The sequence below is a fragment of the Dasypus novemcinctus genome, chromosome 7 (assembly GCF_030445035.2).
Source record: "Dasypus novemcinctus isolate mDasNov1 chromosome 7, mDasNov1.1.hap2, whole genome shotgun sequence".
NCBI classification, from domain to species: Eukaryota; Metazoa; Chordata; class Mammalia; order Cingulata; family Dasypodidae; genus Dasypus; species Dasypus novemcinctus.
In genome coordinates this window covers 44,263,851-44,284,647 of record NC_080679.1, presented here as the reverse complement: position 1 = coordinate 44,284,647, position 20,797 = coordinate 44,263,851, and the positions used below count along the sequence as shown (strand labels likewise).

The 20,797-nt window shown below is 40.7% G+C and overlaps 1 protein-coding gene across 8 annotated transcripts in view; it reads left to right on the top strand.

Moving 5' to 3' along the window:
• Positions 1-13,275: 13,275 nt before the first annotated feature.
• The window catches only part of CFLAR (CASP8 and FADD like apoptosis regulator), a 51,220-nt gene continuing 43,698 nt past the window's right edge, over positions 13,276-20,797 (top strand). For 2 of the 8 annotated variants that reach the window (XM_058300383.1, XM_023588899.2), the window contains exon 1: positions 13,358-13,587. In XM_058300383.1, the coding sequence (XP_058156366.1) occupies positions 13,373-13,587 (215 nt within the window). In that variant the 5' untranslated portion in view covers positions 13,358-13,372. Of the gene's footprint in view, positions 13,588-15,126; positions 15,511-20,797 lie in introns of those variants that run through there. The other 6 variants (XM_023588896.3, XM_058300381.2, XM_071216182.1 and 3 more) reach the window with 6 other exon arrangements.

Below are 20,797 nucleotides of genomic sequence, written 5' to 3'. Positions count from 1 at the left end.
GCCCCGTAAGGAGAGCCACCCAGCACGAAAGAAAGTGCAGCCTGCCCAAGAATGGCGTCGCCCACACGGAAAGATGCAACAAAAAGAAACACAGATTTCTGTGCCGCTGACAACAACAGAAGCAGACAAAGAAGACACAGCAAATAGACACAGAGAACAGACAACCGGGGGTGGGGGGTGGGGAGAGAAATAAATAAATAAATAAATAAATAAATAAATAAATAAATAAAAGAATTGAAGGATGTGAGTTTCCAGACTGAAGGTCCTGAGTGCCCAGCACAGTGAATATAATTGTAGCTGCAAGGCGTATCACTGTGATATTTCAGAGTACCCAGGACCAAGAGATGATCCTCCACACTTTCTGAGAGTGGAAAAGAAAGATCACATATTAAAAACTCGAATCAAAATAACTCTGGAACTCAATAACATCACTGATAGCTAGAAGGTATTGGGGGGAAGTGCTTTTCATGTGCTGAAGAACACTTATTTTCCAACCTTGAAACTGTTTTTGTTTTTTGTTGTTTTGTTTTATTTTTGTTGTCTGCTTTGTTTTGGATATTATGCCTCCTGAACTTGTTCTGTGTGTTTTTTGTTTGTTTGTTTGTTTGTTTTATCCCATTTTCCATTTCCTTATCTCTTTTCCTGGGATGTTTCTTCTATTTTTCCAACTTGGAAGCCCAGAATGACAGTAAAAAACACATTTGCAGACTACAACTTTTCTTCCCTTGCCAGGAGGCTATTCCAAAGTATTGCTGCACCAAATGAGGGAAACACCAAGAAAGCAAAAGACATGGGGTCTACATGCAATTCAGAAGATCCACACAAAAGGGACATAAAGGGAATTATCAGGCTGATGGTTAAGGGAGATCCTAGGATGACAGCATGTATAGAAGCAAACAGTAGAGTCTGAGCATGTTCAATGGTTCTAGAAGTGACTTCACTGGGAAACTGAAATATATCATATGTGTCTCAATAAACTGAGACAAGTGTGGATAACTGGCAAAGAATTTAGAGTTGAATTACATAGAAAACTGAACAAAACAAGACAATTTTTAACTTCAGGGAAAATCAAAGGCTGTGCAGGAAAGGAAAAGTAATCATAGTTTGCTAACAGTTGGCTCTGACTGTTGTTTGCATGATTACAGTAGTATTAGCACTAAATGTTGATTTGATAAAAATCAGAATATAGCTATTTTAAGAAAATAGAGAGATAAAACGTCTGGGGGTTGAACCTGGGGTAAAGGTAATGGAGAAAGAGCGCTACTGTATTGTGAAGTCAATAGGAAATGCCTAAAGAAATCAAGAAGTAGCAATACAAGCTTGAATAAAATAATCATCTAAAAGAAGTAAAAGTGGTTGCCTTCAGGGAGGGGGTAATTAGATGTAGAAAAAAACCATTTGATTAAATTCACATTTATTCCCTTCTTTCTTCCCTCCCTCTCCCCTTCCTAGCAATTCAGCCCGAAGCACTTAAACGTGGAGTAAAGTAAAATAGGCATTCACACAGAGCAGCTGTCCAATGTGGGCATTAGAACCTTGGCAGTATGAGGGAGACGTCCACAAAGCAGAGAGGGCAGGAGCAAGACTGGTTACATAAAGGACATTACTCAAATAAGAAGATATCTTACTGTCAGAGAAGAGAGTTACCAACACAATAAGGGAGAAAACCAGACTAAACCTGAGGTTTATATTGGAAAAACAATGGTTTGTGTTGAACTATGGATTCCAAGAAATACAGACATAAATACAATAAAGATAGATGTAAATGTGTTTGTTTATAAATACACATGTATTCTATAGCTTTATTGAGAGGAATTTGGAGTAGTTACCTCCCCCCCTCAATCACAATGAGCATACCTAGCACCCAGATCTTAGCCTCTAAATACTAAATGCTCCACTAAAAGGAGTCTTGAAAAGAAAAAGGCTGATTCCAGCTCTGAGGCAAGGGAAGTACAAGGTGTACCTGGAACATTTTGTTGTGCTAGAAAGCAAGGAAGTGCTAAAAAAACAGAAGGACATGCCCAAAAGCCAACCTGAAGGGGTTTCTACTGACCAAATCTGGGACATGTTGAGCTTTAAAATAAATATTGATAAGCACAGATATTTTTTTTCTGTTTTTAACAACTTGATTGCGATATATTCATATTCCATACAATGAAGTCATTCATGTAACAAGCACAGTTATATCATGCTTTTTTATCCTTTCTGACAATGTCTTTTTAAAAATCAACATTTTATGTGCTTTATTAAAAGTTGACAAGTGCAGCAGTTAAATACAGTGACACTTAGAACTGTGTAGAGACCATGTACAGAAACATATGCATATAACTACTATACAGGTAATAGGCGGAAACCTTTATTGGGAAAGTCATTTGCCATTGTATTTTAAATTTTTTTTTAAATTTTTTATATTAATGTTACAAGTTACCCTGTTAACACAAGATAACTACAATAACAATGAATCTGCTTTGGTTCATGGTTACACACACACACAAACACACGTACGCACCTTATTTTTGTTCAATCCTTAATCTTGAAGGATTTGGGATGATGTCTGCTCTGATTGCTTCAGGCTGAGAGGGGACTTAGCATGGGATAGAGGAAAGGAATTGTTTTGCTTGCAGTTGCAGATGCTCCTTGTTTTGGGATGGGACTTGTCTGTCATTATCCTTTTGTTAGTTGTCCAGGACCTGAAGAACTGGAGAGTAGGAGTTGGTCACAACTCTGCTGGGTTTCAGGACACAACTGGTATATGAACAATCTGAAGATTTAAGTCTCTGGGAAATATATTTAATAGATATCTTGAAAATTATGGGTTCAAATAAAAGTAGTGGAAGAATCATGACTAGGGGAATTATAAATGAGTATAACTATGTTATATTGGGGAAATAGATTTTCATATATTCCCAAATAGGTCCACCAAGGGGGTGCTGATTTCATGAGTCTGTGTGCCTTGCCTATGGTGCCCAGAGCATGTTTGTTTGTGGCTTTGTTTACTGTGACAGTTTGTGCAATCTGCCTGAGACCTGTATAAATATAACCTCAAGAATGACCTCCTGGCCGGGAAGTGGACTTGGCCCACTGGTTAGGGCATCCGTCTACCACATGGGAGGTCCGTGGTTCAAACCCTGGGCCTCCTTGACCTGTGTGGAGCTGTCCCGTGTGCAGTGCTGATTCACGCAAGGAGTGCCATGCCATGCCATGCAGGGGTGTCCCCCGCGTAGGGGAGCCCCACGTGCAAAGAGTGCCTTCCGTAAGGAGAGACGCCCAGTGCGAAAGAAAGTTCAGCCTGCCCAGGAATGGTGCCGCACACACTGAGAGCTGACACAACAAGATGATGCAATAAAAAGAAACATGGATTCCCGTGCCGCTGACAACGACAGAAGTGGACAAAGAAAGAACACGCAACAAGTAGACACAGAGAACAGACAACTGGGGTGGGGGGGGGGGGGGAGAAGGGGAGAGAAATAAATAAATAAATCTTTTAAAAAAAAAAAGAAAACAAAAAGTTCCTAGGAATAAGTCTTTTTTAAAAATTGTGTAATAACTTTAAAGAGACTATTAGAAAATGTTTTTAGTTGTTAAAATAAAAGACCCATCTGAAAGGGGAGATATGCCATGTTTATGGATAGGAAAACTCAGGAACATAAAATGTAGTTTCTCCCAAATTTATCACGCATTCAATCCAATTTCTATTAAAATCTGAACAGCTATTTCTATGGGACTTTATAAATTGTAAAATAAAGAGCCAAGGACAAAGAATTGCCAAAACAATTTTGAAGCAGGTCAAGGAAGAGGAACTTACTCTAGTAGACATCAAGACCTATTATAAAGCTTTGGGAATGAAGTCATTGTGCTACTAAAGCAGAGATAAGCAAATAGACCAAAGGAACAGAATTGAGAGCCTAGAAAAAGTCCCATCCATGCAAATCCATGAAGTCAGTTCCAACCAAGGCTCATGAACAGAGAGTGGAGGAGGGATGATTCCCCAAGGAAAGCCAGGGGCAATTTTCAGGAGAGTGAATATTTGTTGGCAGGCAAACAAAAATACACTACAGCATTGAAAGGATTTAAACAGCCTGAAGAGAAATGTAGGATTTGGTGTTAGAAAGTTGCCGGTTGAGTGGATTTTGGAAGAGGGTAGAAATGGATGATGCAAGGCAATTCAACAGGTTCTAGAGGATATACAGTGAAGAGTCTCTCTTCCTCTTCTACCGCCAGCCACTCCCACTCTTCCTTACATATCCACAGTAACTTTCCTGTGTACCCTTCCAGAAATAACCTAGCCAGTGGTTTTCAAACTGCAGGTCATCTCTATTAGTAGATCATGATCAGCATTAAAAAGAAAAAGAAAGAAAGTCAGATTGAAAATATCAAAATGCATCTCATGTACCAAAAGTAATTATATTTTGTAAGACATTTGTTTTCAGTTATACATATGTACATATGTACTGAGTTAAGATAAAGTATGCATTGCCTACAGTGGGTTATGGTAAATTTTTAGTGGGTATGCATTTATAAACATTTATATGTAATTTTTTTCTCTTCTTTCTCTTAACACAAATGGTACCATTCTTGACATTTTGTTCAGGATCTTGTTCATGTGTGTGTGTGTGTTTCCCTTAGAGATCTTTCTTTTTTAAAATTTTTTTATTTTTATTTTTTTAAAGATTTATTTTTAAAAATTTATTTCTCTCCCCTTGCCCCCCGCCCCCCAGTTTTCTGCTCTCTGTGTCCATTCACTATATGTTCTTCTGTGTCCGCTTTTATTCTTGTCAGCGGCCCGGAAATCTGTGTCTCTTTTTTTTTTTATTGCGTCATCTTGCTGTGTCAGCTCTCCGTGTGTGCGGCACCACTCCTGGGCAGGCTGGATTTTCTTTTGAGCTGGGTGGCTCTCCTTACGGGGCGCACTCCTTGTGCATGGGGCTCCCCTACGCAGGGACACCCCTGCGTGGCAAGCACTCCTTGACTGCGTCAGCACTGCATGTGGGCCAACTCCACACAGGTCAAGGAGGTCTGGGTTTGAACCGCAGACCTCCCATGTGGTAGGCGGATGCTCTATCCATTGAGCCAAGTCCGCTTCCCAGAGATCTTTCTAATTTAGTAAATTTAGGGTCACCTCAATTTTTAAAATTCTGCATAGTGTTCTATTCTAAGGGCATAGCAGATCCTTACCCCATCTCCATCCTGCACCTCTCTCCCAACCAAAATCTTCCCCATCTCTGCACACACAGCAATTCAATCTTAAATTGTTGTTGACACCAAGCTCCTGAAGGGCACAGGTCAGGGAGGTGGCACGACCAAAGGACACTCAGCAAGGTGTCAGAAATGAGCTTTATTTACTGGGACTAACCGACAGGAGAGATCTTTTCTGGAGGCGGTTGTCCAGAGAACGAACATAGCGCTCTGCAAAGAGGTAAAAGGAGGGGCAATATACAGGGTCTCAGAACAAAGCCATTTCATAACAGAGTTACATGAATGGGGTCTGGCAGTGTTATTGTAAGAAGGAACTGTGCAGCCTGGGAAAAGTTCAGTTTATCATACCATTCGTACATTGTTCTCCTTTGAGGAGGTTTGTTACATTTTAACTTGTGTCCTGGGGCATGCAGGCAGCTGCATACTGCAGGATGAGTTTCCTTTGGCAGCACTGGGGACCCGCTGGACCCCCAGAGTTGCTCTGGCCCAAAGCCATGGAGTCATTCTAGCTTCTTCTCTTTCTCTCGCACCCCATGTACAATGTATTGGCAGATTCAAACCAACCCAGAATCTGACCACATCTCATCATCTCTGTTCCACCGTGATTTCAGGCATCATCATCTCTAGCCTAAATCAGTACCATAGCCTCCAAATGGTTTCCCTGATTCTAATCTTATTCTCTTATTGCTTTTGTTCAGCACAGGAGACATAGGGAAGCTTTGTAAAAGTAACCAGATCATCTCATCCACCTGCTCAAAAGTCCTTCAAGAATTTTCCATCACAGAGCAAAAGCAGAAGTCCTTTCAGTGAGCCTTCAATACTACATGATATAGCTGCCCATTGTTTCTCTGATGTTATCCACTATTCTTCTCTTTCTTTATTCTACTTCCTTTATATATATTTATAATCCACTTTACACACACACACACACACACATTCCTTCAAATGACAGGTAAACCATTACCTCAGGGCTTTTGCATGTGCAATTTCTTCTGCAAAGAGCTCTTCCCTCCTATATCTACCTATCTAGCTTCCTAGTCTCCTTCAGATATTTACTCAAAAAACACCATCTTTTCTGACCTGGCTAATTAAAATAGCAATTCCCTCAACACTCTCTATTCCCCCTTCCCCCCTTTTTTCTCTATCCTGTGAGAAACATAATCTGTATTTGTACTTATTATTAATATTTTTTATTTGTTTATTGTCTCTCTTCCCTCACAATCTACTACTAATAGAATATGAGCTCCAAAGGACAGAGATTTTTATGTTTTGTTCACTGCTGCATTCAAAACATAGAGAACAGAATCTGGCACAATTGAGAGCTAAATTAACTATTACTATTACAAATTACAAACATTAGGAAAAGTTACCCAAGTTTGGAATTAAGGCTAAAGTTTACCCAAACTCCCTTCTATAAAAGGCTTTCCAAGGTAGATGCTGGGAGACATGCTCTTGGCCTTTCACATAGTACCAAGCATTTGTCTGTCAACCATTTATTGAGTACCTATAGAGTACCAGGCTCTGCTAGGTGCTAGAGAAACAAAGAGGAGTAAGAATAAAGAACCTCATGATGTGCCAAGCCTTGCAACCACAACTCACCACAAACTTTCAGTTCTTTTTTTCTCTCTGCCTATCCACACAAACAAGCCTTCTCATTAAATTTTACATAAATATTCAAAATGAAGGACATTCTACAAAACAACAGGTCTGTACTTTTCCAAGTTGATGTTCATGAAAGGCAAAGATTGACTGAAAAGTGTTCCAGATTAAAGGAGACTAAAGGGAAGCAGATGTGGCTCAAGCATTTGGGCACCCACCTACAACATGAGAGGTCCCAGGTTTGGTTCCTGGTGCCTCCTAGAGAAGACAAGCAAGACAGCAAGCTGGCGTGATGGGCTGGCATGGAGGGCTGATGCAACAAGATGACCTGACAAGGAGAAACAAAGAGGATACACAATGAGAAACACAACAAAGCAGGGAGTGGAGGCAACTCAAGTGATTGAGCAGCCTCTCTCCCATATGGGAGGTCCCTGATACAGTTCCCAGTAAAAGGATGAGCAGACACAGAGCGTACACAATGAACATACACAGGGAGCAGACAGGGAGCACAAACTACGAGGTGGGGGCAGGGGGAGAAATAAATAAATAAATCTTTAAAAAAAAAAAAATAAAGGAGACTAAAGAGATAAGACAAGTAAATGCAAACTGTAATCCTGTAACGTGCCCTAAATCAGCGAGAAACTGCAAAAAAAGAAATTGAGACAATTGGTGAAATTTGAATGTGAACTATATACATGTGTCAATAGTACTATATCAGTGTCACATTTCCCCCATTTCAATCATTGCACTATGGTTTTGTAAGAGAATGCTCTTGTTCTTAAGAAATGCGTGCTGAAGTATTTAGGATTAAAGGCATGATGTCTAAGGGACACAGCAAATGGGGCAAGATGTTAACAATTAGTGAATGTGAGCGAAAAGTATATGAAGTTCTTTGTGATACTGTTTACATTTAACAGCTTTACTGAGATATAATTTATATACCATACATCAATTTAAAATGTGTAATTCAATGGTTCTCGGTATGGTCACAGCTGTGCAACCATCACAGCAATCAATTTTAGAAAATTTTCATCACTTTGAAAAGAAACCCTTTAGCCTATCCCTCCATTACTACCCACTCCCATGCCTAAGCAACCACTAGTCTACTTTCTGTCCCTGTAGGTTCCCTATTCTGGACATTTCTTATGAATGTAATCATGTAATATGTGATCTTTTCTGAGTAGCCTATTTTGCTTACCACAATTTTTTGCAAGTTCATCAATATTGCAGCATGAATTAGAACCTCATTCTTACATACCATACTTTGTTTTTTCAAATGTCTGTTGATGGATATGTGGATTGTTTCCACCAGCTGGCAATTATGAATAATACTGATATAAGCATTCATGTACAAATTTTTGTGTGGGTGTATGCTTTTATTTCTCTTTGGTATATACCTAGGAATGGAATTGGTCAGTCATGTGGTGACTCCGTTTAATTGTTTGAGAAAATACCAAACTGTTTTCCCCGCAGCCACACTATTTTACATTCCCACCAGTAGTGTATAAAGGTTCTGATTTCTCTACATTCTCATTAATACTTGTTATCTGACTTTTTTATTCCAGTCATCATAGTGGGTATGAAGTTGTATCTTACTGTAGTTTTGATTTGCATTTATGATGCAAATGATGTTTTCATGTGCTTATTGGCCATTTGTATATGATCATTGGAGAAACGTATATTCAGATGCTTTGTCCATTTTTAAACTGGGTTGTCTTTTTATTATAGAGTTGTAAGAGTTCTTTAAATATGTGGGATACAAGTCCTTTATCAGATATATGACTGGCAAAAAATTTCCCCCATTTTGTGTATTCTTTTTTTTAAAAGATTTATTTATTTATTTCTACCCCCTCCCTCCTTTGTCTGCTCTCTGTGCCCATTCACTGTGTGTTCTTCTGTGTCTGTTTGTGTTCTCATTAGGCAGCTCCAGGAACCAATCCTAGGACCTTATGGAGTAGGAGGGAGGCGGTCATTCTTTTGTACCACCTCAGCTCCCTGGTTTGCTAAGTCTCTTATTGTCTCTCCTCTGTGTCTCTTTTTGTTGCGTTATCTTGCTGCATTAGCTCTCCACGTTGGCTAGCACTCCTGTGTGGGGTGGTAGCCCACATGGGCCCGCACACGGCGTGGGCCAGCTTGCCACATGGGCCAGCTTGACTTCACCAGGAGGCCCTGGGTATTGAACCCTGGTCCTCCTATACGGTAAACTGAAGCCCAATTGCTTGAGCCACATCTGCTTCCCTGTGTATTATTTCACTTTCTTGTTGGTGCCCTTTGAAGCCCCAAACTTGTAATTTTGATGAAGTAGATTTTATCTGTTTTTCTTTTGTTGATTGTGCTTTTGGTATTCTACCTAAGAATCTTTTGGAAATCTAAGGCCATGAGGAGCTGTACCTGTTTTAAGAGTTTATACTTTTGGAATTTACATTTAGGCCTTTTGACCCACTTTGAATGAATTGATTTTGTATATGGTGTGAGGTAAGGGTTCAATGATTCTTTTGAATTGGCTTTCTAGTAGTCTCAGCACCATTTGTTGAGAAAAGACTATTCTTTCCCTATAGGATGCTCTTGTCACCCTTGTTGAAACTCAGTTGACCATAGATGTGAGGGTTTATTTCTGGACTCTCAATTCTATTCCATTGATCTATATGTCTATCCTTATGCCAGTACCAGATTGTCTTAAATACTGTAGTTTTGTAGTAAGCTTTGAAACTGGGAAGTGTGAGTCCTCTACTTTGTTCTTCTTCTTCAGGATTGTTTTGGCTATTTTGGGTTCTTTGAAATTCCTAAGAATGTTAGAATCAGCTTGTCAATATCTGCAAAGAAGTCAGCTGAGATTCTGAGAAGGATTACCTTCAATCTATAGATCAGTTTGGGAAGTATCGCCATTGTAACAGTGTTAAATATTCTGATCCTTGAACATAGGATATTTTTTCCAATTATTTAGATCTTCTATAAGTTCTTTCATCAATATTTTTAGTTTACAGAGTATAAGTTTCTTTTGAATTTACTTCTAAGTATTTTATTCTTTTTGATGCTATTGTAAATGACTTGTTTTCTTAATGTCATTTTCAAGACTGTCCATTGCATGTATGTACATACGAACAAATGATTTTTTTATTATTAGAACAGTTGTAGGTTTACAGAAAAATTATGCAGAAATTATAGAGTTCCCATATACATTCCCATCACATACACAGGGTTCCCTAATACTAACATTTTTCATTAGTGTGATACATTGTTACAACTGATGGAAGCACTATTTAATTATACTATTAACTATAGTCCATATTTTACATTACTGTTCACTCTGTACTGTACAGTTTTATGGTTTTCTTTAAACAGCTTTTTCCAACGATGTTTATCCAACCTAAAATTTCCCATCTTATCCACTCCACTTTTGGATATACAATTCAGTGATGTGAATTATATTCACAGTGTGTGCCACCACCAACAGTGTACTGTGATAAGTTTAGTTGCTTTGTCTCTCATATTTCTGCCCCAAATAACTTGATTTGCTTAATGCCAATTTTTTTCCCTCCATTAGATGGATATCTGTTTATAATTGTTATATTTTCCTGACTGTCTTGCTTGTCTTCTTTAGACGGCACTGGGAACCAAACCCAGGACCTCCCATGTGGTAGGTGGGCACCCAACTGCTTGAGTCACATCTGCTTCCCACTTTACTTCTTTTTAATTTTAAGATTTATTTTACTTCCTCCTCCCCCCTGTGTGATCTTCTGTATCTATTTCTCTTTTTGATCTTCACTTCTCATTTTTTTCCCCCTAGGAATCACCAGGATTTGATTCTGGGGACCTCTGATGTGGAGAGAGGGTCCTTGTTAGCTGCACCACCTCAGTTCCTGGTTTCTGCTGTCCTTCACCTTGACTGTCCCCTTTGTCTCTCTTCTGTTGCATCATCATCTTGTTGAGTGACTCACTTGCATGGGCACTGGCTCATCGTGCGGGCACTCAGCTCGCCACATGGGTACTGGCTCACCATGCAGGCACTGGTTCACCATGTGGGCACTGGCTCATGATGTGGGCATGCTTTCTCTTCTTATTTTTCACCAGGAGGCCCCAGGGATCGAACCTGGGTCCTCCTATATGGTAGGCAGAAGCCCTATCACTTGAGTCACATCCACTTCCCCCACTTTACTTCTTTAATCATATTTTCCTTCTGTACTTGGAAAAGACTTATTAAAGTCTTTTTCTGATAGATCTGACATCTGGTTACTCTCACAGTTTCTGTTGCCTGCTTTTTTTCCATGTATGGGTCATACTTTCCTGTTGTTGTTGTTTTTGCATGCCTTGTGTTTTTCAGTTGGCAACTGGACATTTCAGATAATTTATTTTAGCAACTCTGGGTACTAGTCTCCCAGGGTTTGATACTGTTTATTGACAGGTTGGATTATTTTAGTGCCCCTTCCCCCCAGTACTAAATCTCTGATGTTGCTCTTCAGAGAAGCACAGCTTTGGGTCTATCCACAGTCACCTTACAATGACTGGTAGGGCTCCAGTCTTCTCTTGCCCTGACCACACACAGCTATTACACTTCACTAATTGCCAGCTGATTGCTCTGTTGTTTTTAACAATTCCCCAGGGCATAAATTGCTCTACAAACAGTCCAGTGAAATTCTGGCAACTTTGAAAGAATAGGTTTTTTGTTTTTTTGAGGTGGGGCGGGTGGGGGTTGAACCTAATGCAAGTTCTTGAAGATGTAACCTCACATTTCCTTGATAGTTTTTTAAAAAAAGTTTTAGTTCTTATATTTAGATTGTTGCTCCATTTTGAAATTAATATTTGTATATGGTGAGAGGTAGGGGTCTAAATTTATTCTTTTGCATGTGAATTTCCAGTTGTTCCAGCACAATTTTGAGGCAGATTAGTGTAGGGAAAGGGAAGAATTGGGTCACAGCTGAAGACCCAACAGACAACATGGCCAACAGACAAGATGGCTGGCAAACAGCATGGCTGACAGACCACATGGCGTGAGACCCTGCCCTAAACCTCCTGAGGGATCCTACAGACCCTGGATTGAGAATCTTATTTGGCATGAGAAACCAAAAGCCTGGAAGCAGACATGGGCGATTACAGTGCTTAGAGTTTCCCTGTCCACATCCCTTCCAGTTGTTTCCTAAGCAACTGCCTGGCTTGCCCTGGACTTCTTTCAACCTGCATCCTAAAAAAGTTTAAGGGTCTCAATTGATACAGAATAAGCATCTGACAAAATCCATCATCCTTCCATGTTAAAAAAAAAACAAACAAAACTCAGAAAACTAGGAATAGCAGGGAACTTTCTCAATATGACAAAGAGCATTTATGAAAAGCCAATGATTAAAGACTGAAATTATACCCCCAAGCTCAGGAACAAGATAAGGATGTCCTCAGTAACCACTATTATTCAACATTGTACTGAAAGCTCTAGCCAGAGCAATCAGGCAAAAAAAAAGAAACAAAAGGCATCCAGATTGTGAAGAAAGAAGCAAAACTATATTCCCAGATGACATGGTCCTATATAGAGAAAATCCCAGAGTCCACAAGAAAGCTGTAGAACTAATAAAACAAATTTAGCAAAGTTGCAGGGTACAAGATAAACATGCAAAAATCACTGGTGTTTTTATAAAACAGTAAGAAAATAATCTGCAAAAGAAATCATGAAAAAATAGTTTCAAAAAGAATAACATACCTAGGAATAAATTTAACCAAGGAGGTGAAAATCTGTACAATGAAAACAAAACATTCTTTAAAAAAAGTAAAGACCTAAATAAATGAAAAAAGACATCCCATGCTAATGGATTGGAAGACTTAATATTAAGATGTCAATACTACTGAAGCAAACTACAAATTCAATACAATCCCTACCAAAATTCCAGCAGCCATTTTTTGCAGAAATGGAAAAGACAGTCATCAAATTTATTTGGAATTGCAATGGAACCAAATAGCCAAAACAATCCTGAAAAAGGAACTAAGTTAGAGGACTCACACTTTCTGACTTCAAAACTTACTACAATGCTAAGTAATTAAAAAAGTGTGATATTAACATAAAGATAGACACTTGGACCAATGAAATAAAATTGAGGGTCTAGAAATAAACTCTAATATCAATGGCTAATTGATTTTCAACAGGGCACCAAGTCCATTAAATAGGGAAAGTAGTCTCTTCAGCAAATTGGTACCGGATGGCTCTGGTTTCTGGGCTTTTAGGTTCTTGGCTTATGCTGCATAAAAGAATTTAAGGACATGCCATAGGGTAGGCAAGGGAGTAAAGATTTTATTAAGAAACAAGAAAATGAGAAAACTACACAGTTGGAGGCATGGACCTGGGGCAGGCTAAAGGGTAGGTTCAGTACAATGTTGAATAACAGTGGTTACAGAGGGCATCCTTATCTTGTTCCTGAGCTTGGGGGTATACTTCCAGTCTTTCATCATTGGTTTTTCATAAATGCTCTTTGTCATGTTGAGAAAGTTTCCTTCTAGCCTAGTTTTCGGAGTTTTGTTTTTTTTCACACATGGAAGGATGATGGATTTTGTCAGATGCTTATTCTGTATCAATTGAGACCCTTAAACTTTTTTTAGGATGCAGGTTGAAAGTCGTTCAGGGCAAGCCAGGCAGCACGCTTACGAAGCAAATGGAAGGGGTGTGGACAAGGAAACTCTAAGCACCGTAATCACTCAACGTCTGTTTCCAGGCTTTCGGTTTCTTTGCCTCCATCTTGATTGCGCTTTTGTCGTGCTGGGGAGTGAAACCCAGCTGGGTGATACAGGAGGAAAGCCTCGGCTGTGGCCAAAACGGTATGTGCCCCTCGCTGGACCCCGCTACTCCCGCCCAGCCGCGGCGGGCACCGTCTGCGACCCACCCTCCCCGGGGTCCGAGCCCGGGCGCAGGGTTTCCGCCTCCGCGTCGCGGCGGGCCTCAGCGCACCCGGCTCCTACCCCTCGCGTTTCTCGCCGAACTGATCTTCCCAGCAGTGGGCCAGGGAGTGGGCTTTCTGGGTTGGTGACTCATCGCCCGCACACGCTTTCCCCCTTTAACCCTCTTCCCCACCAGGTTTCCGAGAAGGCAGTCGGAGGCTGCCAGGGTCTCCGTCGCGCTCGGGCGCGTCCCGCCCGCCGGAGCCAACCAGAAAGTAACGCTGAAGCGCCGGGGCGGCCGACAGGCCGGGGACCTTCGCTGGTCCCCAGCGTTGCTTAACTTTGCTTAAATCATCTTGAAACCTATTGAATTTCTGGAGTGAACTGTTAAAAAGATTTGGCAGTTTTCTTTCCGTAAAGTTGATGAAAATGAGTTTATGCAATTGTACGTGCGCCCTCCCTCTACCCAGGAAGTGCTTCCGGTATTGCAGGAGCTTTTGTCTTTTGTAAGACTGGGGTAAAGTCGTTAGGGCTGTTATCTTCTCAAGGCAACCTCGGAATTTTATGTCTATTTTGGCAAATTGCTAGGAAAGACTGCCTTGGGGAAGTTGGTTATTCTTGACTGATAAGATTTCGAAAGTCCTCAAACTTGTTTCCGCTCCCTCCCGGGCAAAGGAACAAGGAAATTAAAGGGCTTTCAAGATGTTCTCATTTGCCTGTCCGGATTTGCTTAGAAGGGCATGTTCTTTTAAATATTAACAGTGAACTGCAATAGAACAAAGGTCGTTGAAATTTACAATAGGTTGGTTGTTTAATGAAACAGGAAGTTGCTCAAGGACACTAAGGCTTCTTGTGCAAAGACGGGAGGTTCCAGCCTGCTACCCGTAAAGGGAGTGAATGTCAAGTATTTTGGATCCCGACAAACCGGGGGAAACCGGGAGAATCTAAAAGTTAAGTCTGGGCTTGAGCCCGCCAGATAAGAGATTTAGATAAGAGAGTTGAGATCTTTTTCCTTGTAGTGGTTCCTCAATCTTACAGTAGAGTTTCATTCGGAGGAAGCAAAAATTTGACTCGACTACAAAATTGAAAACAAAACAAAACAAAAACAGAAGAGACAGGTTTGGAAAGATATCTTGAATGTGTTCCTATAAAGAAATTTCCCCTTTTATACCGTCAGATTTAACGCTTGGTTTACGTCTAGCTTCTGGATTGGGCGTCCTGATTAAAATGGCTTTACATTTCTGTGTTTGTAAACCGACTTTGGCAGTTTCTTTAACACTGTGTTACTTCCTCACACCGTCTTCCAAGCCCAGTCTACCTGCAGGCCCGCCGGGCTGGGGGTCCCTTTGCCCCAGGCACTCTTGCGAGCCTGGGGGTTCGCGGGCAGTCGCACTGAGCGGGGACGGGAGGCCTCTCGCAGGCTGAGTCTGAAGTAGGTTTGGTGCGCTGGGCGGCGGCACGTCTCTCCGCCGCTCCCCTGGGGATCTTAGGGCGCCTCAGCGGCGCCCACACAGCGTTGGTGGCGGGCGGGCAGCTCCTAACCCCCCTGAGCGCCGCGTGGGCCCTTTTCCCAGCACAATGGGAGTTTTACGAAACACAGACACAAGCAGGAACTGGAGTTTCCTAGTTGCGGGGGCGGGGAAGTCCCCTCGTCGCCGGCAGGCTGCGTGGAGGAGGCGCGTAGGAGGCGCAGAAGGTAGAGCTTGTTGGCGCTGGTCGCGTGGTTACCTCTGGACGCTTGGGACGCTTTCCTCCAGTTCCTCGTCTCTTCGGGGGCGTGCCACATTCCGGAGCGGCAGGTCTAGAAGATCCGAAGAGAGTGGGCCCCTTTTCGGACGGAGATCCAGTGGTGGCTGCCCCGGCGTGAGTAGATACGAGAATCCTGCCCTTCCCCTTTCTCTTGGTTCTAGTCTCTCTGCGGACGGGGACTGTCTCTCAATCCCCTGCAGAAAAGGATTGAGTCCCCGCTTTCTACCCTTCGATCCATCCTTGAGCCTTTTGACCATTTCAGACTTGTCATCCTTTTAAATCCCAGGAATGGACCCCTTTTGGAGACGGGCGTACACTTGAAGTGTGGTTACTTCTTCCGTGTAGGGTTCTAAGGGCCGATTAAATTCCTGTTGGTGGACGTAAAGGCTTTCCTGCTTTTAGTTCAGGATAATCCTAAAAACATTTATTGGGCTCTTTTAGACTTGGCAGAGTTCTGGGTGCTGGGGGCATTATGGTGGATCTGAACTTGGTTCCTGCCCCCAGAAACTCACAGTTTGGTTTGGGGAGATGAAGTAAAGATACCTACACTGGTAACAAGTAATCAAGGCAAGGGCCTGCGAAAGCCTGGCATGGGGGAAGGCGTTTGGATCTGGATGGGGAAGTAATGGCAGGTCACAGAAGGCAGGTGAACTCACTTGCAGTTGTGCTTTACTTAGGACAGATCAGGGAGGTAAGACTGCTCTTACTGTATATGCTCTATTTCTCCTTTAAATTCAACTTCTGGCACCTCCTCTGGGAAGTCTTCACAGCCCACGCCTGTGGGCACCCTCTACTCAGTTGCTCTTTGCACTTACCACAGGATTCCACTTACCACTCTGTATTGTAATATTTTTTTCTTCAAAAAGTTTTTTCAGTCAAACTGTATTATAATTATCTGGGTTTAAATACATGTAAAGTAAATAGAGAAAGCTCCCAGGAGTCCATTCCTTAGGGATAACCCTTGTTTGCAATTTAATGTCTTCTGCAGACATTTGTGCACTCAAATATAGTGTTTTAAAAATACGCATATGTATTATTATTATTTGCTTTTTTCCTCTTTTTTTGTATGATGCTCTTTCTCCAAACTATTTCAGAACTGGTGATTTTTCTATTAATAGCTCTGTTTTTCCCAAATGAAACTCAGTCCCTCTGTTGTCAGTGTTCTAATGAAAGATTTTTTTCCCTAATAATCCTTTTTTTTTTTGAATGTGCATATCCTCAATTCCTCAATTTACATTTAACTCATGTGCTTGTTTAGATATCCTAAGTTTATTTTTCTTCCCTCCCCTGGCAGTTCTAGATTTAGAGAAGGAATTTCTTCTTTGACACCATTCATATATGAGTATATATATATATCATCTTGAATTTTCTTTCCAGATAAAAATTTCTTCCTTTTCCACTTCTAGCCACTGTGTCTTTATTTGGCCATTTAAGTTTTTGTCCAAAACAGACCAACATCTTTGATATTCTAAATATTGACTTGTCATCTTTCAATACTTATTATGAAAGAACAAAGTTCCATTAATTTGATACCATATTTTTCTGCATATTTAAGATGGTGCAGAGAACTCTTCAATTGGAGAAATTAATCTGTCATCATTTATATCTATATACCTATATATTTTACTTACATATTTAACTATTATACCTGTATCTTTATACATATTATATTTATATCTATAGCTATATTCCTCGGTTTTCCAGTATAATTGAAAAATCCTCTTGTGGCATCTTGCTCCAAGGGGTATAAATGTTTTCCAGGTTCATGCTGCTTACTTCTATCATCTGATTTTTTTTAGGAGGTACCAGGGATGGAACCCAGGACCTCCTACGTGGGAAGCAGGTGCTCAACCCTTGAGCTACATCCGCTCTCTTATCATCTGATTTTACAAAATGGGAACCAAAGACTTTCTTAAGACTTTCTTAACCATTTGTGAAATTCTCTTGAGTTTTTTCCTTGAACTTCCTTTTGGTCTTCTCTTTGACCTATATATCTTTTTTTTTTTTTTTCATTTTACTTGAACTTCCAAAATTAGTTTTTAGTCAGTGACCCTTGTTCTAAATGGAGGCACTTGATAAATTGCTTGCTTGAATACTGTCCTGTGAGTGAACCAAACACTCGGAAACAATCACCAAAACTTAATTCAGAGTTTAATAAAAATTCATTCATTCCTTTATTCAACATTTACTGAGCACACCCTAGTGCTAGGGAATGGGGGACACAAGGAAGACCTACCTCAGACAGAGCAGCAACAATAGGTACACTCAAAAACTTGGCTGTGTTGTACCATGGAGGTCCCATCTGTGCTTGATTTGGGTTTTCTTCTTACCCATGGCTGGGTTATTTTAATCTGGCAGTGAGTTATAAGGCTCTGCTCTTAGTGTCATGGCAGAACTTTTAAATTTTGTGGTGGCACAGGGCTATATTGTACATAGCTATACCCCAGAGAATATGAATCATCTGCTCTCTGCCTAGCCTTCCTCAAAACGTTATTCAGCCTAGTCGTGGAACCAGTCAGCCCCTCTAACCTGGGTGGTGAGTAGGATTATCAGGCAGGATAGCAGGAGCTGGGAATAGGTAGACAGGTGCCACAGATGATGATGGATGATGATGGTCCTGAAGCAAATGGAGTTTTAATTTTCTTCTTTACTTTTCTTCCTTTTACAGATTTTCTGCAGCGAGCAGGTAGTCATTTTTTGTAATTAGAAAAATGAATGCAAAATAAAAAGAATTTTAAGAGCTATATACTCCCAGTATTAGGCACAGCTTCTGGTTTTGAACAGGGCTGTCTTCTGAAGGGCCAGCCTGAATTACTGGAGAATTTATTATGTAAACCGAGGAAATGTACCTGCTGGATTGAGTTTTTTAAGTTTTTTCTAGGTGAACTTTAGAGCAAGTCTACTAAATATTTTATTTTAGTGTGGCCTAACTGATATTAAGCCATTCTCTTGGACAAATGGAGTTGTTTATTGAGGCTACTTTAATCAAAACCTTGTGGAAAGGAATGTTTATCTTTCTCATAAGCTTCCTGATAGGTAAACTGCTGTTGCAGGAAGATACACATCCGTTCCTCTGAAAGTGACATCTGATATTTTACATATATTAAAAAACAAAACAAAACTGAGGCTAAACCACAACCCTCCTTTGTAATACTTGGAATTAAGCTTTACTGAAGCATTAAGATTTGAAATCTTGTTTAAACTCAGGCAGCTTGCCTGTTGCTATTTTTTTCTGCCAACAAAATTGAAGCCTGATAATAAATTGATGCAGTAAATGTCTCATATTGTCCTATGGCTTTTTCTCAATGGAGTGAATGAGCACAGCAATAGCTCATGGAAAATTAGTTGTATATGAAAGTTTTATCGCGTACAAGGCATTAGTAATTTGGAGGATGTTAGAGGGCTGTCGTATTTCAGGGAAAAAAAAACCTATACATTTTAGATATTTCTGAATTCATCCTAAGAGGAGGTTTGACAAAAATGAAAGCCTGGACACAAAAATCTAATAAAAATTGCAGTTTATTGTGGTAAGTGCAAAGGATACGTCTTTAGCAAAAAGTTCTAGGAGATAATAGATCAGGGAATGTTTGGTAAACTTAGTTGGAGACATTGTGTTGTGTTCTCAAGGTGAGGCCCTGCATGGGGCCTTCATCAGCCTCTCACAATTGCATAAATCACATACAGCAGCATTAGTATCTCATACAGTTATAAAAACTTTTCTTTCACAGGCTCTGTCTCTTGGATCTAAGTACCAGGTTCCAGGTGCGCTGTATTGCTATGCCCCCAGCTCCATCTTGCGTTACAGCCAGCAGGTTATGGAAGGAGTGGGCATTCCACATGTGTGGTCCTGTCTGTTTAGGGTCTAAGAGGGCAGAGCTTGGCAGGCCAGACCAGCCTGAAGAAGATGAGTAACAGCCACTTTGTTTCCAAGTTTACCACGTATGACAGATACCCAATGAACTGTTGTTTATGATAGAATAAAGGTAGATACCAGAAGAAAGGTAAAAACAGTGCTACAAAGGAGGCAGACATCACTGGATTGTGGAGATCAAGACAAGTTTGTGGAAGAGAGGCCTGAAAGAAGAGAATTTCAGCAGGTAGAGACTGAGAGGAGGGCAGGGGCTTTTCAGGTGGAGGCAAATGCTTGTGCATAGGGCTTGGGACAGAAAAACCCTCTTCAGGGAACACTGAGATACTTGTTTGTGTTGCGTTAGATTGTGTTGTGAAGAGGTGGAGAGGTACTCATAGGTGCTTGGGCTTTATATGAGAAGTTTGCTCTAGCGAAAATTAAAGTTTGGTTAGGATGGAGTGGGTCACCACATCAAATGGATTTAGGTTTATTGCCTCTGGTCTCTTTGCTTATGTTTCTATATACAATTACTCATGATCTTCTTTAGATCTAGATCTTTTCTTGTTCTGTGGTTCTTTCATTCTCTCAGTTTCTGCAGCCCAAATTGTAACTATATGAACCAGGGAGGTTTTTGGAGGTGATGTTATGTTGGAATTTGGGGGGACTTTCCTGAGCGTCATAGGGTTGAATCTCATCAAAGAAATTGATAAAGTACAGCTTCTTATTTTATGCCAGCTAGTAACTGGGATCCTTTATTGTTTATGGACAGTTTTCTATGATTGAAATGCATTGCCTTTGATGCCAAATGATTTTTTGCACTGATAGGTAGTAATGGCCAGTAATATTCCAAACTGAATGTATTTATGCTTCAGCATCAGTCTTCTAGACTATGTTTGAGGGCTACTTAAAGAATTCCAAAAACTAGAACTACATGATGATTTATTGTTACACACCCTCATTTAAAATATATTCAGGGGGTGCAAAATGGCATTTAATGCACTGTCTTAGGTTTAAAGAGCCTACAGATGGAGGAGGAAAGTTGATTTCATTGTATTAGCTGCTTGAAGTGTTTCACACACAGCTAATATCCACAGAGTCTGTACATGAACTGAGGAGGTGAAGACGGTGGGCCTGTTATGTTCAGGGGAATGAATAGGACTCCCGTGGGAGAGCAACATTGTATTTTGCCCAGGATCATGTAAACCACCCCCAACCCCCCCTTTTTGGGGAAACTTTTAGACTCCATTTAGAAACGTCAAGGTGACTCTCAAGGACCTCATGTTCATGTCTCAGTGAGGTTTCCCAGCACCTGAAAGTTCCAGCTTTGCATGTTGCTTTCTGCAGGTGGCAAGACAGGCTTCCCTTCATTGCTGTGCTGTTTTGTGGGTTGCTAGGTATCTGTATTTGCTTTCACACTGTGGCTTGGCAAACATGACTTTGCATTCATGCCATGCCATGACCTTGCTTCTCCTAGAGAAACAGTACAAAGAGTACAATAGTATGTTCTTGGGTAACAGACAGTTCAAGGTTAAGATATGGTGGGAAGTAGTC